At 44.1% G+C, this 15,496-nt stretch overlaps 1 protein-coding gene across 1 annotated transcript; it reads right to left on the bottom strand.

The window, feature by feature from the left end:
- Window positions 1-3,753: 3,753 nt before the first annotated feature.
- LOC119440107 (cuticle protein 10.9-like) lies at window positions 3,754-7,913 on the bottom strand. Its single transcript, XM_049663091.1, has 3 exons — window positions 7,806-7,913; window positions 5,470-5,592; window positions 3,754-4,132 (listed from the first exon to the last, which is right to left on the bottom strand). Exons 1-3 carry the CDS (start codon window positions 7,833-7,835, stop codon window positions 3,794-3,796), a joined length of 492 nt encoding a protein of 163 aa, XP_049519048.1. The 5' UTR covers window positions 7,836-7,913; the 3' UTR covers window positions 3,754-3,793.
- Window positions 7,914-15,496: the final 7,583 nt, after the last annotated feature.

Below are 15,496 nucleotides of genomic sequence, written 5' to 3'. Positions count from 1 at the left end.
AAACACGACAAGAAGACAAGAAGGGAGACAAACAACAGCGCTGACTGACGACTGAATTCTTTATTCAGAAAGGAACACATATATGCCAAAAAAGAAAAAAAGAAAGCAAAGAAGGGTGTATCACTGCGCATGGACAAAAAATACACTGATTAGATTTGGATTTCCCGCGAATTATGACGGTTCCGGCAGGGGGGTGAATCTTCCTATACCTCCCATTGGTTCATTTATAGCAGACGCTCAGTCGACGCTAGCGCCAAGGCGCACTTCAGTTAGGCCCTAGCGGATGGATGACGGTACTACGGTGGCGAAAAAAAAATAAAGAAAAGCGGCCCGATTTTTTTTACCCTCCCCTTTTCGCTATAGCACTTTTTTTCTTTCTTTTTTTATGATAACGTTGTTCCGCTCTTTTCTCCTTTCCCTCTTGACTTTCCTATTCCTCCTCGCAAGCCTCGCCTCACCCTCCCCTCATGGCACGCGCAATGCTCTTTTTTTATTTCTTTAGTTGTCCACGGCGCGCTTTTTTTTTTTTTTTTTTTTTGTCGCGGGCGTTATCAGACGCACTGCCGGACCAAAGCGCGCGCTCCGCGCTCCACTCCTGTCCGGCCGTGCCACTCGTGCGGCGTGCTTGTGCGCAGTGGATTCTTTTTGCGTTTTCATGCACGCAGTGCCGTTCATGATTAGTATCAAGCACGCATGTGCTCAAATTATATTTCAAAAATAATTGCACTTACAGCACAACAGTTCTTTGGACTCACTTTATTGTGTTCGTTTGCGAAAACCAGAATTGGAGCAGACAGTGCAACACACTATAGAATGCAACAAAACGCGGATTGTGTTCCATGTACGCACATGTAAAAACATTTATTGTAATTGATCTAATGGCCAATGCGCAGAACAGCTTCTCACGGGCTGCTTTTCGCTCGGTTCATAAAATCCACGTCCGTGAAGTGCCCCGAGCATATTCTGCGGTTGTTGACCTCGTCTCTGGGCAAACCCATTAGGTCCATCCTTCCTGCGTAGGTTAAAAACGCTTCCATCCTGAAGAACAATGAAGATCATAAATTATAACATCGCAGTTGGAACATACAAAACAGAACTCGTTTCCCATCACGGCAGAGTACTAGTTGTGATACGTCAACCTTAATTCCCAGAAACGCATTTTTAAACGATCGCGAGCAATTAGATAGAAATAAGTGCAAAGCGCACACCTACACACGTGTTCTTTGCGATACGCACAGGTGGTACTATATTTATCAGGAGCTTTATGTTCGCTGCTTATTGGCATAACGATTTACTGCATCGTTGTGGTGTTTTTCAAGTCAGCCAACTTATGGCGTTGGGCTGCTGTGCACGAGGTCGCGGGATTGAATCCCGGCCACGGCGGCCGCATTTCGATGGGGGCGAAATGCGAAAACACCTGTGTACTTAGATTTAGGTGCACGTTAAAGAACCCCAGGTGGTTCAAATTTCCGGAGTCCCCCCACTACGGCGTGCCTCATAATCAGATCGTGGTTTTGGCACGTAAAACCCCATAATTTTATTTATATCAGCCAACTGCTGCCTCACCATCGGACAGCCATGTACGACTGCACACAATTACTATCACAAATAAAAACCGGGAAGTAAACAGCACGGTGCTCACCTGTTCTCTTTAGGGATGCGGTAGAATTTCACGGCGCATGGCTCACTTCGTCTTGATGTGTTCGTACAGCACGGAACCACACACGAACAACGACAGTTGCGAGACATGGCAGAAAAAAAGCCGACAAACGTGCAACGGTAGGTTACCACACGGACCACACTGCTAGCACGGAAGGCGAAAAACTGACCGTATAATGCATGAAAAAAAATTTGTGCCGTTTTGGCCGTTATCAGCACGGCCGACGACGAGCGCGGGCCGCGCCGCCGATAGTTGAAGGCGAGAGAGAAACGACAAAGTTGAGAGAGGGTTGACAAGAGAAAAATAGGAAAAGTGATTTTGGTTCCGCATCCATCTCATGGATGGCGCTGCAATTCGCGTGGACAAAAAACCAGCGGAGTTTCCGGGGCCTGATTCCGGAGATATGTTAGTTTTGCCTCAGAAAAGGCCACAGACGGAGTGCTGACGCAAGATGCACCATTCCTTGCAATGGCAGGAATGGACTGCTATAACCGGCTGCGCATTTTCGAAGTAGCCATGCCTTTCAAATGTTATTAAGCCACTGCGTTTATTGAACTGGTATTAAATAGTGGGATAGCAGTTCAATAAACGTTATGTTATTACACGTTGCAGAGTTTGGGTGTAATATGCCCTTTTTCTTTTTGCTTTTACTGCAGCAATTGAACATGTATAAAACTAACATTTGCTGTACTTTGTTGAAACCCATGTATTTTCATAAAGTGTTCTGCATGTGCGTTTTGCATATTAATTTACGGTTGGAAAGACCATGTCGGCCGCATGTAACAAAGGGGGTCAGGGGTCCCTCAAGTTACGTTCGAGCGCTTTTTTCTTTACCCGCCCTTATTTATTACTCTGTAAATGAAAATCAGTTAATGTCGGAAATGTAGAACACATTTTTTACCGTGTTAGACGACCGCTGTTAGCCATCGCAAGCAAAGAACAAGTGTTTTAAAGCTGCAACAAAAAACTTGAAGTTAGGAAAATACCAAGACTCAACAGAATTAAGGACAAATTTTTGGGTAGATATACACAATGAAATTACATATAGCTGAATAAATTTGTTCTGCTCATAATAGTTTTTTTTTCATTAGCATACAGGCGCACTAAAAAAATGTACCTCTAGCCAAAAGTGACAGCACTGCAGGAGTCGCAATTATAGACCTACATTTATGACTTACAGCCGTTCATAGCTTTGGAATACTGAACTTATAAGAAGTTCGTTTCTTACCTGAGTGAACATAACTCGTTCATTTTTCTGAACACGATGGTTTCCGCAGAAAGCATTCCAGAATTATTTTATTTTAGCGTTGTCTGAAGAAATGCCGTGACCAATAGGCTTAACTCATTTTGAATTTCTTTTTCTAGCCTTCCTGAAACTGCCCCATTTAAGGTTCTTCATAAAAACTGACACTATCGTTCAAAATATCGTAATCACTCGCCGGCTTCTTGTCATTGTTGTAAATAACCATACATTTATTCATATTCAGCAATACATCTACTGGTCAACTAAGCCCTTCTCATATCTCGTTTTCCTCAAGGAAGTACTACTAGGTTCTGTGTTATTTTCGATATTCTAACCTGAATTACAAATGATACCAGTCTTTTTCTTGGCTTCTTGTTGATGACTGTCCCTTGTATGATCGTGTGAATAGCCTTGTTTAATCTGCTCAAACTTAAGTATATTCTGGTAAAAATATAAAAATCTATAGAGACGGTGTGAAATGCAGTTTCTGCCATGTGCACAGAAATGATCAGAATTGGTGAATAACCAATATTGTCCAACGTTTACTTAAATGCAAATCAACTTTATTTATATTGATAAGAAGGAAGAACCAGTGTGTATCAACCCGGATGGTTTAGTGCTTCCGGTTGCATTGCTTGTCCAGAACACTATGCACTTTAGTTTGTACTGGCAAAGTATAACCATACCTGCTGAATCAATACACCGAGGGAAATAGAGGGGATAGCCAAGTGATAAAAAATGTACATTTTATTTCGTCCAAACTAAGTACACTGTACACAAGAAGAGTCCAGCCTCTGAGAACAGCTGGCACGCCTGTTCCTTTGACAAAGGAACGGCGTCAGAGGCCGGAACAATTATTCAGCAAACAGTTCCCCACGTCACACTCTTCACTATCCAGACCAAGGGCCAGAAGAGGAGGCGCTCGTGTAGCGAGAGGAGTAGGGAGAGGAGCCACCAATGATGCGGTACTGCGGGCCAGCGGGGAGAGGGTTCGCATTGTAGACCGCGTCGGCACTGGCTCCAGGGGCGGTTCCCGGCTCGTTGGTGTCAATCTTTGCGCGGAATCCGCCAGCATCAGCGATGTACTTCACCTGGCGGAAGATGCCGTTGGCGTCCGAGTAGCCGTACATGCCCGTCTTGGTGTTGGAGGCGTCACCTCGTTCTTTGTGGTAGGACTTGGTGCCGTACTGGTCAACGTTGTCGTAGCCGAAGCTGTACGGTTGCGGTGGCTGCGTCGAGAGATTGCGAGTGAGTGCGATATTTCCGTATTAGCTCAGAAATGGCACGAAGAACAAAAGAAGGGATATCTAAGACGTCATTGGTGCACCGAAGCGCTGTAACATTTATTTTTCCCGGTTCAAGAGACTGCTTCCATAATGACGCTTTTCAGAAATAATTTTGTATTCCCACGCCGTGAAGCGAATTTTATTCTCCACATTATTTTCGATCTTCCGGTACGTATTACAAGTAAATGCTGCTCATTGTAGGTACAAACTATATATGTTTTCTTTCCTTGCGGCTTGGTAACAATAAATTTTAGGCAATATAGTCTACAATCGAATTAGCAGGCATTCAACACAAGAAATCGCAACGTATTCGGCATTCGTACTTATTTTAATCCATTAAGTGTATTTTACGCAAACTTATGATACTTCGACTGTTTACTCGTGTACAAAAACTGACTAGCACCAGTGGCTCCATGAGGGCAGGTACGAAAAAATGCTGGTGAAAATACAGTTGAACACTGTTTTTAACACCACCTGCTTATCTTAATTAACTAGCTAGGCTATTAACATCTGCATCATCAGAATAATTTCACAGATAGAAGTCAGTACTTCTTTCACAATACCTTATAACTACATTGGTGCAATCTCTTCTTTAACAAATTGTGCATCCATCTTGACATTTTATCGGTGTCAAAAGTAAGGCAGAACTATAACATAGAACAGTGTCAATAATGCGACATTTCCGCTTCTGTTTAGGCATGACGACGCCTGCCATCCTACTGGGACGTACTTAGTAATTGCTCATGACAAGTTCCTTCTACTTACATGACGGGTTCTTTGTCATTACAGTATTTTTAATGAAATGTTATCTTTGGTGTTTTTGGTCACTTGTGCTGCCGTATATTCTTCGACATAGATTTTTTAATCCGTGCTGCCTGATAGTTTTCACTTTTTAAAGAAAACCCAATGGTACAATGTTACACTAAACGTCTAATCACCGGCTTCACATCATCGCGGTATTTTTATGCATTATTGCTGATCCAAGAAAGGCAACAAGACGTTCTTCCACCATGCCTTGTTTTTTACGTAACAATGCCACCTGCAGAAAATGTTGATAATGTTGCAATTTAGCTCATCAAGGCAAACGCACACCTCTTAAGCGGTATTCTGGCCACTTTTGTGACTTACTCTGCGTATTGAATATTAGATTTTGGCCGGCCATTGTTATATCAGGCTTTTGGTAGGCCACGGCTATACATATGGCTTTTTCTACTACTTGTTGGTTCGCAGTGACTAAGCAAGGGTGCCGCTGTATGGTAAATGTATACGGAGGTACTCACATAATACTGTTCTTGCCGTGCGAATGTGCCGGCGAAGGAAGGGCCAAAGGCGCCACCAAGTCCACCACCGTATCCGAACTGACCACCGCCGAGAGTCTGGGAGACCATGGAAAAGGCGAGTACCTGCGAACAAAGTGCAAAGCATTCCACATCAAAATTCCGTCCGAACCCATCTCTCGATGACTGGCGGCGTTAATGCGATTGGCATACAAGTAATGTAGAAACGCACCGTATCCCTGAAGTCACGCTTATTCTGGATTTGTAGTGGGTTTTCTAAGATTTCCATTGCTTCGGCTGTGTGCGACACACGATCGCTAGCCAGGGCCTGCCACGACGATAATGGAGAACGAGTAACGCCTCGGGAACGAAGGAGGCAGTATGACGAAAAGGGCATGGCGGTAATGGGATAATGTTTGTCAAAAGATCACAATGGTTCAACGACGGCAGCTTGACGGCGACTACATAAGCACAATCGGAAGACAATTAAGTGTATGACGATGAATGTATGACAACGATGGCATGGCGAGAGCCGGATGACGAAGCTGGAGGGAACACAATGGAACCACCACGATAGACGGCATCACGACCACGAGCACATACCTACTCGTCCTAGTGAGCACACACCGTTAGTCTGAACTTGCAGCTGTCCGGTTAAGCGCCCACTTGCAGAGTGTCCTGAGTGAACGTTCACTGGCATAAAGCGATGACAAATGGCGTCGTTGGTCCCGTAGCGCTGACCACAATTTGGATTTAAGCGGACAATCCAATTTGTCAGAGTGCTTCACCTGAGACGTTGCGCCGGCGCCTAAGCAGATGTACGACTCGATAGTACAATATTCCATATAAGTATCTGGAGGAGATACAGGTTGTGGCACCATCTATAGAACCAAATGCAAATAACGATCTGCAGCCTATTGCCTCCGAAATCAGGCGGCGCTTGTGGTTTAACCCCCCTTCTATCTCTCACTCCGACCCCCCCCCCCCCCTTCCGTTGACACTCCAATTTCTGATAAGCATAAGAGCCGATAACCGCGAGAGGACCCAGAAAACAACGCCCAGTGACACCTTGCAGTCGAAGCACCGGGACACAAATGATGATGATGATGATGACCTTATCATCTTTGGCGCATACCCACTCACGGAGATCGGCCAAGAGTCGGGCAGATTTTATACAAATATATAGCAAACGCAAAACTTCAACTTCTTTAGATGCGAATAAAACAAACAGTGAAAGACGACGGCAAAATAGATACGAAGCAGATGGCATCCCCTCCGACTGGCAACGCCATGATCCCACCAGGTTTCCGAAAGTAAGCTTGCAAGCGTTAGCGTGGACCGCCGAAAATGATGTTCCCACGCATGAGCCTCAATGCCGCTTTTTTTACCGCGCATTAGCAGTCTGTACCACACAGCGGTAACGCAATGTTCCTGCCATTTGTATGCGCTGTACTAAAGCTATGCATCATGTGTTGCCGTCGCCGTTGTAATTGTGATACGGTTGAATTATGCGGTGCATAGTAGCCATTGTATTGCCGAGAAGTTGATTGAAATATGTTCCACAGTGTGCACCACGCTCTTCTAGCCAAGTGTTTCGTTGGCGTGTGATAGTATCGCGATGCAAAATCTCTTCTCTGCAGAAGTTCTACCTCCGCTGTCTAGAAGATTGGCGCGACGCACTAGGAATTTTGTTGGTGCCGTATAGCGCAGGTCCCTATTTCGAGATCATTTCGTCTTTACCACGCGCAGTTAGAATAGCTCGTCGCTCTTACTCTCGCTTGCATCTACGCAGCAGGCTTTTATTTCGCTCTTTCATTACCAGTACTGCCGTTCGCGTGGCAAACATTGGCAATCAGTGAACCTCAAAACAATGGCGTGCCTTATAGCCTGCCGTAACTTGTGGCTGAACGGAACAAATATGTTCGCAAAAAAAAATGAAGTGCGAGAATTTGTGGATTGTCATTAAACACGTATTACGGTGGAATATGCTACCTGAAGCCTATCTTCTAAAAGAAAGAAAAAAAAGAATAAAATAAACAGCTGCTGCCACCTACCACTCCTGAGCTCTTCAAAGGTGTGCTGGGGCTCTTATGTGCGTAGCAATGGGTGAAATATAAATGCCGCAGCGTGCACGTTGGCTATTAAGCCACCAGCTGGCAAACTATGCCCAACGCTGTTCCCCATTGATGGTAGGATCACCAGGCCGTAATTGTGAACATGTACTCGAAGCGGTTGGTGTAGGGGTGTGCCTATTCAGACAGCTCCCAGAAGACTAGAACTGTGGGCGCACCCTCCTGCACCGCAATCGTAGCCATTAATTTTGATTCCAGTCTTCTTACCTGAACGAAGACAACGGCTGCAGAAGACATGATGACTGCGAGTGGGGGTAAATCTTTCGGACAGATCTGCAGACTCTCGCTTCCAAGACGTGCTACCACCACTTTACCTTGCTCAGAACGTGCACGTCACTGTGTAAGGCACTGACAGTTGTGACTGACACAGAGTGCCGCGGTGCCGCGTTTTATACTGCCATTTGTCCGTCGCAAGATGCCCGGCGCTAACCGTGCGGCCTCCTTGACACTCGAGCCTCACGCTTCCTGTTGTTTTGTTGCTGCTGCTGTCTTTATGGCCGCGGCGGCTTTCGCCACCGCGTTACAACTCATTTCGTTCTGACGTCAAGCCGGACAGAAAAAAAAGACGCAATGGTTAAATGCGCAACAAGACACCAAAACAAAAAGGAAACAAGAAAAAGCCGCATTCTCAGTATTTAAATGTGACAGCACTCTCTCTTATTATCTGAACAAGTAAAACAAAAACATGACAGCGGTTTAAAGAAAATGTATAAATAACTAATACATATGATGGAGGGTTTTTAGTCATCAAATATTCACCTTTCATTTACATTGTTTTAGAGGGAGAGATGAATGCTCTGTTGCAAGAAAATGCGAAAAACACCATTGAATTCGCAGAGGCGATAAATGTAATGACAGTGTAGCTGCATTCCAACATACGAAATTTAATCATCGGAATGTGTTTACCTGTAGAATGCATGGCTATCACATAAGGCATCGTGATAGTGAGTCTCATCGACAATCTTGCTTACAAGTGTTATCTGCGCATGCACTTATGTCCTGCGAAGACAATGTGTTGAACGCTTATTGCCCCTTTTAATAATATTAATATTAGTAATATAATACGCGACTTCATTTTCCAGAAAGGCCAACTTTAAAGAGCTGCAACATGTAAGCGTGCTTAAGCTGCTTATGGGTGGTATCTAGTATAGTATACTACATTGTTATAGCATAAGAGGTCAATGCATAACGTTATATTGGAATAAACCCAACAGAATATCAAATATGAATATATATATATATATATATATATATATATATATTGTAAAGGCGAAGTGAACTTGGCCGCGCGCGCTCGCAAGGCGGGCGCTAGAAGAGAAGAGAAAGACGACGGGCAGAGAATAGAACAGCCGGCCCAGGAACGGGTGCTGTGTTTGTCTCTTTTTTACAATATATATATATATATATATATATATATATATATATATATATATATATAACTATGTAATGCATGTTTGCATGAACACACAGAAGCCTCATTCAATTTTAGCGTGGAGCCGATGGAGCAGTAAGTGCTAATGTTCATACGTTTTATTCGTCGCTTATTTCAAAGGTGTGAGCTAGGAAGATGCCTGAAAGAAAGCCCTTCATTTGCAATTTCAGCGACGCACTCCATTTATTTAGGCTGTTTCACTAATTGTAATTTATTGAAGACTTGCACTGCGCATAAACAAATTAAACACCAGTGGGAAATATCTGTTCTCGCATTCTATAAAACGTTTTACTCTCGTGGTAACAAGTACTTTTTGTATAGCAACCATACTGTTCTAAATTCATTCTTCAAGTATGTTGCTGAAAACATGACAAATCCAACAAAAATTCTGTAAATCCTAATTCAGTTTTCTACATTGTTAGTCACCCATAGATTCTCAAGCAATATCCAATAAATTTGCCTATTCTGTTGATAATTTTAGCAAATCTTGTTTGCGAACTTGAGGACCAACAGCCTAATTCAATCTCCTCACGCATTACCCTTCTACCTAGAAGTAGAACATATTACATCTAGTCTTCCCCTCAGAGTGCTCACAGAGTTCGTGAACTCCAGAAGCTCATACTCTTACACTGTAGGAAACGGTGCTATTTAATATACACGGGTGTGGTGCAGTTAGCGTATAGGAGCATCGATTTACAGTGGGCATTGCCTGATTAGGTTGTAGCCAGGAGGGTTGTTTTTCGAGAATGTTGACAATAGGATAATGAAATAAAATCCAGTGATATTTGGTATAAATGTGCGCATTAGGATTCTTAGGACAGGCGTTTACTGAGAATGACAAGAAAACCAAGGTTGATGTCGTCGTACACGATGCGAACAACTATAGGCCTAGGTGTCTGGGAATCCAAGAGAAGAAGAACATCGTCAGCATACTTAGTCTTCTGATCAAGCAAAATATTATTGTAAGTTCATTTTTCTAAATCATTTTTGCGAACGCATTTCACGCACAGCAGCAGAGCCAGCTCAAGTCTAGCGCACCAGAGATGGCAGCCATGAATACAGTGCCGAAGCGTTTTGCAGACCCCACGCACTGTTAGAATCGATGTCACGTGAAGTCTGGACAAATAGCTGGCTGTCCAGCACCCACGCCATCATCACTATTATCATCAGCCCATTTTTGTGTTCACTGCAGGACGAAGGCGTCTCGCAGCCATATCCAATTACCCGTCTTGCGCTAGCTGATTCCAACTTCGGCCTGCAAATTTTCTGACTTCATCACCCCACCTAACTTTCTGGCGTGCTCGACTGCGTTTCGCTTCCCTTCGTACCCAATCCGTAGCTGTGGTTATTTACCCCACGCATAACATGTCCTGCCCACCTCCATTATTTTTATCTTCATATCGACTAGAATATCGACTATCGCCGTTGCCTTTCTGATCCACACGGGCTCTTTTCGTATTCCTTAAGGTTACACGTGAAATTTTTCGTTCCATCGTGCTTTGCGTGTTCCAGAGCTGGTTCACGACCTTTGTTAACCTTGAAGTTTCTGCCCCGTTTATTAGCGCCAGTAGAGCGCAATCATTTCATACTTTCTTCTCCAACGACCGTGACAAGTTCGCATGATTTGGCAATCCCCTTTGAGTAATAGACCTACATAAACGCACTGCTGCACCGATTGTAGGGGCTGACTGGCGTTCGTTGCTAGGGTATTTACCATCACCTCGGTCCTCTGCATACTAATCTACAAACCTACCCTATATATATATATATAGGAAAATCAGAAGCACAACTTCGCGGTTATCTTAGGTTATTATTTACCCAACAGTTTCGGTCGGTGGACCGACCTTTTCAAGGGATCCCTTGAAAAAGGTCGGTCCCCCGACCTAAACTGTTGGATAAATAATAAACCTAAGATAACCGCGAAGTTGTGCTTCTGATTTTCCTAAATACGCTTGGCCCATTGAAAAATCCAGTTACTAATATAAATATATATATATATATATATATATATATATATATATATATACAGGGCAGCGTCTTCCATCGTCTTCCAGTGCCTTACAGTGTGAAACCAGCACGTTTTCTGACAATGTATCGCACAGGGGACGCTGGCGCTCGCTGGGAGTCACTGGGACACCGGTGCAATCGCTGGATAAGAGCTGGGTCACACTGCACGAGACGCTGGTTTGCGTTGTAGACACTGGTGGGCACTGTACACGCACTGGTTGTCGCAGGAGTTCGCTGGCTCGTACTGGTAATTGCGCTGGTTACGTTTGTGCCGCACTAATTCCAGTACGCAAACAGTATAGGCGCTGTTGAATAATTATTGGCAGGTACTAGTCTCCTGTCCAATATAACGCAAAATTTTGAGCCGTAAATGTCTGTTTCGTGTAGCAGCTTGGAATAAAGGTGCATGAGCTGCCCATCCATATGCGAAACTGAAGATCAGTTTCGTTTTGTGAATTGTCCTATTGACTGTGCGGATAGCAATATTCTTGAACGAAATTACTCAAACGCAGATAACGCCTCGTTTTCAAGTAGTTAGTACGCAACCGATGACTGTGGGAATGGTCGCAGAGTTCTGCAGTCGGCACGAAACCCAGCAGCCGTTCAGAGGCGTCCGAACGGACCTCAGGAAGCCCGCTGCTGATTGATATTATGGCAGCGATAATAAAGCTGAGGCGATTCGTGCACTTCCACTATCCCCGGTGTACTAAAATAATAGATAAAACGTTCTGAGGCTCAAAACACAAACATTTTAGCGTTCACCAGGTAGCCGCGCCGAGATCGTTCGCTTCCACCGAAGGTTAGGCCTACCGTACCCGCCGAGTCCGGCTACACTCTATCGGTCTGTCTGCGCTGAGGAACCAAGTCTAACGATGATAAATCGCACTATATTTCAGCTTTCCCGTCAGTGTTTTTAAACAGACCATTCGTTCGTGTCTACAGTGTCAGCACAACAAACGATGAACGCTGAAGTGATGCGTTATAACCATACCTATACTATGTGCTGCCGCCGAAGGCTGCCAGCCGCAATGCCTGACCCTTCTCTGACGGAGATATGCGACTACACAGACGTGTACATTGAAACACATTGTCGAACTAAGGAAATTTTGCATTTCCCTTGCGCGAAGAACAAGAAACAGCTATCAAAATCGGCAGGAACAGACCGTACAGCATCCCTGGTTAGCGGTTCATTTAAGACTTTTTTAGAAGCTAAAATAACCAATCGAAAAATAAAATCAGTGTTGCAGCACTTCCAGGCATACTAATGAATACGGAGCGCAACCTTTTCTTCCTGATAGAGGCGTAAGTTTTACTCGCGTGGCGAGAGCGCATCTACTATGTCTGTGCGAGACATGTCCGCGCGAAACTGAAACTGTCTTTGGGTTAACATGGCAAATTATTCATTGTTCACCCCATGTTGGCGTGGCGTAGAGGTAAGTTACTGGGCTTGTGATCGGCAGGTTAGACGACCGACTCGTAGTAGAGCTATACTAATTTTTTTACTGTTCTTTCTCGTTTTTTATTGCATTAAAATGCTCTTTGTTGCGTTGTGTACGTAAAAATATATGCGGCAGCCAGGCGCCGCGTATTCTTGCTCTAGAGCGGCATTTTACACCAGTACCCCGCGCCGAACGCCTCCCAGTATGCCGCGCCTTGCCAACGACCCAGCATCCAGCGCGCGACACTGGGCCCATAATCAGGCATGACACTGGGTACTGGATACTGGGTTTTGCTGTAGGGTGCACTCTTACACTTTCTCGGTTAAGGTTCACAATAATTTGTTGTAATTCATCCCCATTGTTGCTGAACAGGATAATGCCATCTGCAAACGGAAGTTTTTTGTGATATTCGTCATTGATCCTCACTCTCTAGCCTTCCCAGTCTAATAGCTTGAATACCCGCGGTGGTTGCTCAGTGGCTATGGTGTTGGGCTGCTGAGCACGAGGTCGCGGGATCGAATCCCGGCCACGGCGGCCGCATTTCGATGGGGGCGAAATGCGAAAACACCCGTGTACTTAGATTTAGGTGCACGTTAAAGAACCCCAGGTAGTCGAAATTTCCGGAGCCCTCCACTACGGCGTGCCTCATAATCAGAACGGGTTTGGCACGTAAAACCCCATAATTAATTAATTAATAGCTTGAATACGTCTAAGTATGCAGTGAATACCAATGCAGATATTGTGTCTCCATGCCTGACCCCTTTTTGATAGGTAACCTTCTACTTTTCTTGTGAGAACCCTTGACGTATTAAGCACGAACACCCTCATCGCACAAGAAAAGAACGAACCGGGGACAAGAGCTTCGTGGTCAGATAAACTTTTTGTTTAGTGTGCGTGATTCTAATATGTGGGCATATCTGTTAACGCTTTAGCATTAGGAGTGTCACTGTCAAGGTGGAAAAAAAGCATGTGTTGGAGTGTGGAAAGTGGTCACGTGATACATTATGTATGTTGTCACTGATCGTGGTCTACTGCTTGCCACCGCCAGTTGCATTACGCTCTTTAATGAGGCAGGACGGGTGTCCAGTGAACTCTTGAACATCACTTTTTAATGTCGTGAACGTTATTTAAAGCATGGATCGCCGACCTGAAAGAGGTGTGATGCAATGATAAGATATTGCCCCTCAGAATTACCGCTCAATCGACACTGAATGCTTTGCATTTCAAGAATCGTTAGTGGTTCTGGAAAGAGTAATCAGATGGTCCAGCGTGGTTGCGTAAGGCGAGAGATTGTGTGTCAGATAGTGGAAATGCTGACGCATTTGGCCGAGGTCTGTGTCTTTCGCTGTTGGTACAAAAAGGCGAGAGGAATTGTGGCCTGTTGTCTCGTTCTTGCTCACCAGAGCATGTGAAACCTCTTTGCCAACGCCACCCGCTTGTCGCAGTACTCGGTTCATCCACACGCCCAAGTTTGGGTTCCTGTGGAGCCTGCTGCTCGAGATCTTGTGTTCTTGAGTATGATTCCTGGCCTTGAGCTGCCTGCAAGCTGCTATGAGATGAGTAGTCAAAGTTCACGAAAATTGTTTTAATGGGTCACCTAAAGAGAGCATCTGAAAACACGAAATTATTTTATTTGTTGTTGAAATTACGTACTCAAGGGCTAATCAAGCAAGCAACACTTCTTATCGTCTTCACAAATGTCATAAAGAAAAAAAGTGCTGCTTCATAATCTTGTTGTGCTCTACAAAGTTCTTTTAGATAGTCACATTAACCCTTGAATTACTGCACATATAAATGCCAGAAAAAAATTTTTGTCTTCCTATTTAAACGTGCAAAACACATCGAGAATAAGCATAAACAATAAAACGAACACAAAAGTCTTACTGTATACTTTTTAAGCAATATGAGGGATACACCAGGCGGAAAAATGACAATAGTCTTCACCCCAAGTCACCTATAGCTTGAGATAAAATTTCTACACACAGGTATTATCATCTGTGATCCATAGGTGTACATTTCATTTGCTTCATATGTGTACATGTCAGCCCGTTTGTATACCTGCCAACCTGCGCACATTAAGTTCGTAATAGTGCCTTACACACAACGAGGGGGGGGGGGTGTGAAGTAGGCAGTCGCACGCCAAACAAAAAATGGGTGCCTCAAGCACTACATCTCTTGTGGGATACATGCACACATCAATACGAACATTTTATTTTAGATACAGTGTACAAGCAGAAAGTTGAACAGAAGAGATTGACAAGCTAGATGCACAACGCTTCTAGCTCACAGTGAGGGCGCCTTAATCGGTTTTTGTTGCTGTTTTGGATTGATTTATGAACTGTTTGTTAATAAACTTTCTATGCAAGTACTCCTCTAGCACATGACACCTTGCGCTACAAGAGGTTCGCCCAGCTACCATCGCATGTTTTTCTGTGTGCACTTTGTTCAATCGGACTTTAGCCCATGTTTAAAAACATTTTCAAACTTTTCGTCAAAAGAACTGGTGATCCTTGATGCAAAATTTTTAATATCGTAGAATGGGCACTAAGTCGTAAATATTATGATAAATTTGGCAAAGATGGCGGGTATGCATTGGTGACATCGCTGCCGCCAGATATTACAACGGTCTGTCTCCCCTGACAGTGCATTCAAAATAAAGTGAGTCACGTGGGAAACTTCTTCTTCGTCCTGTGTTCCTGCACTAAAGCAGCAAATGACGCTTGCCAACTATCATTCAGTGTTGGTTGAAAACATTTGCTATGAACTTCTTAATACCGAAACATCAGCAAGAAAATTTTTGTACGGATATGTTGCCTGTAGGAAACAGTCATGAAGAGGTTTAAGGGTCTCAAAGATATGAAATTCTGTATTTAATAAAGGCGTAAGCATTCTACGGTTACGCAACGAGAAAACTGTACATGCGTCCGTCCATTGCGTAAGACGATCGCTTTCAAGTTCGCCAACTGTGGAAAAGACGACGACAAACGCGCGAGCATTGGCATGGCGCGTCTCTGTGACTA

This window comes from Dermacentor silvarum, chromosome 2 (assembly GCF_013339745.2).
Source record: "Dermacentor silvarum isolate Dsil-2018 chromosome 2, BIME_Dsil_1.4, whole genome shotgun sequence".
NCBI lineage: Eukaryota > Metazoa > Arthropoda > Arachnida > Ixodida > Ixodidae > Dermacentor > Dermacentor silvarum.
Note: the sequence above shows the minus strand (reverse complement) of the source record. Positions and strands in the feature narration are given on the sequence as shown.

What these genes read in the sequence shown, in the direction of transcription:
- LOC119440107 (XM_049663091.1), bottom strand. Translation starts at nt 7,835, where the DNA reads ATGTCTTCTGCAGCCGTTGTCTTCGTTCAG. An exon ending in CAGCCGTTGTCTTCGTTCAG is followed by an intron (nt 5,593 to 7,805) that starts GTAAGAAGACTG and finishes CTTTGTTCGCAG; the next exon opens with GTACTCGCCTTTTCCATGGT. An exon ending in CACGGCAAGAACAGTATTAT is followed by an intron (nt 4,133 to 5,469) that starts GTGAGTACCTCC and finishes CTCTCGACGCAG; the next exon opens with CCACCGCAACCGTACAGCTT.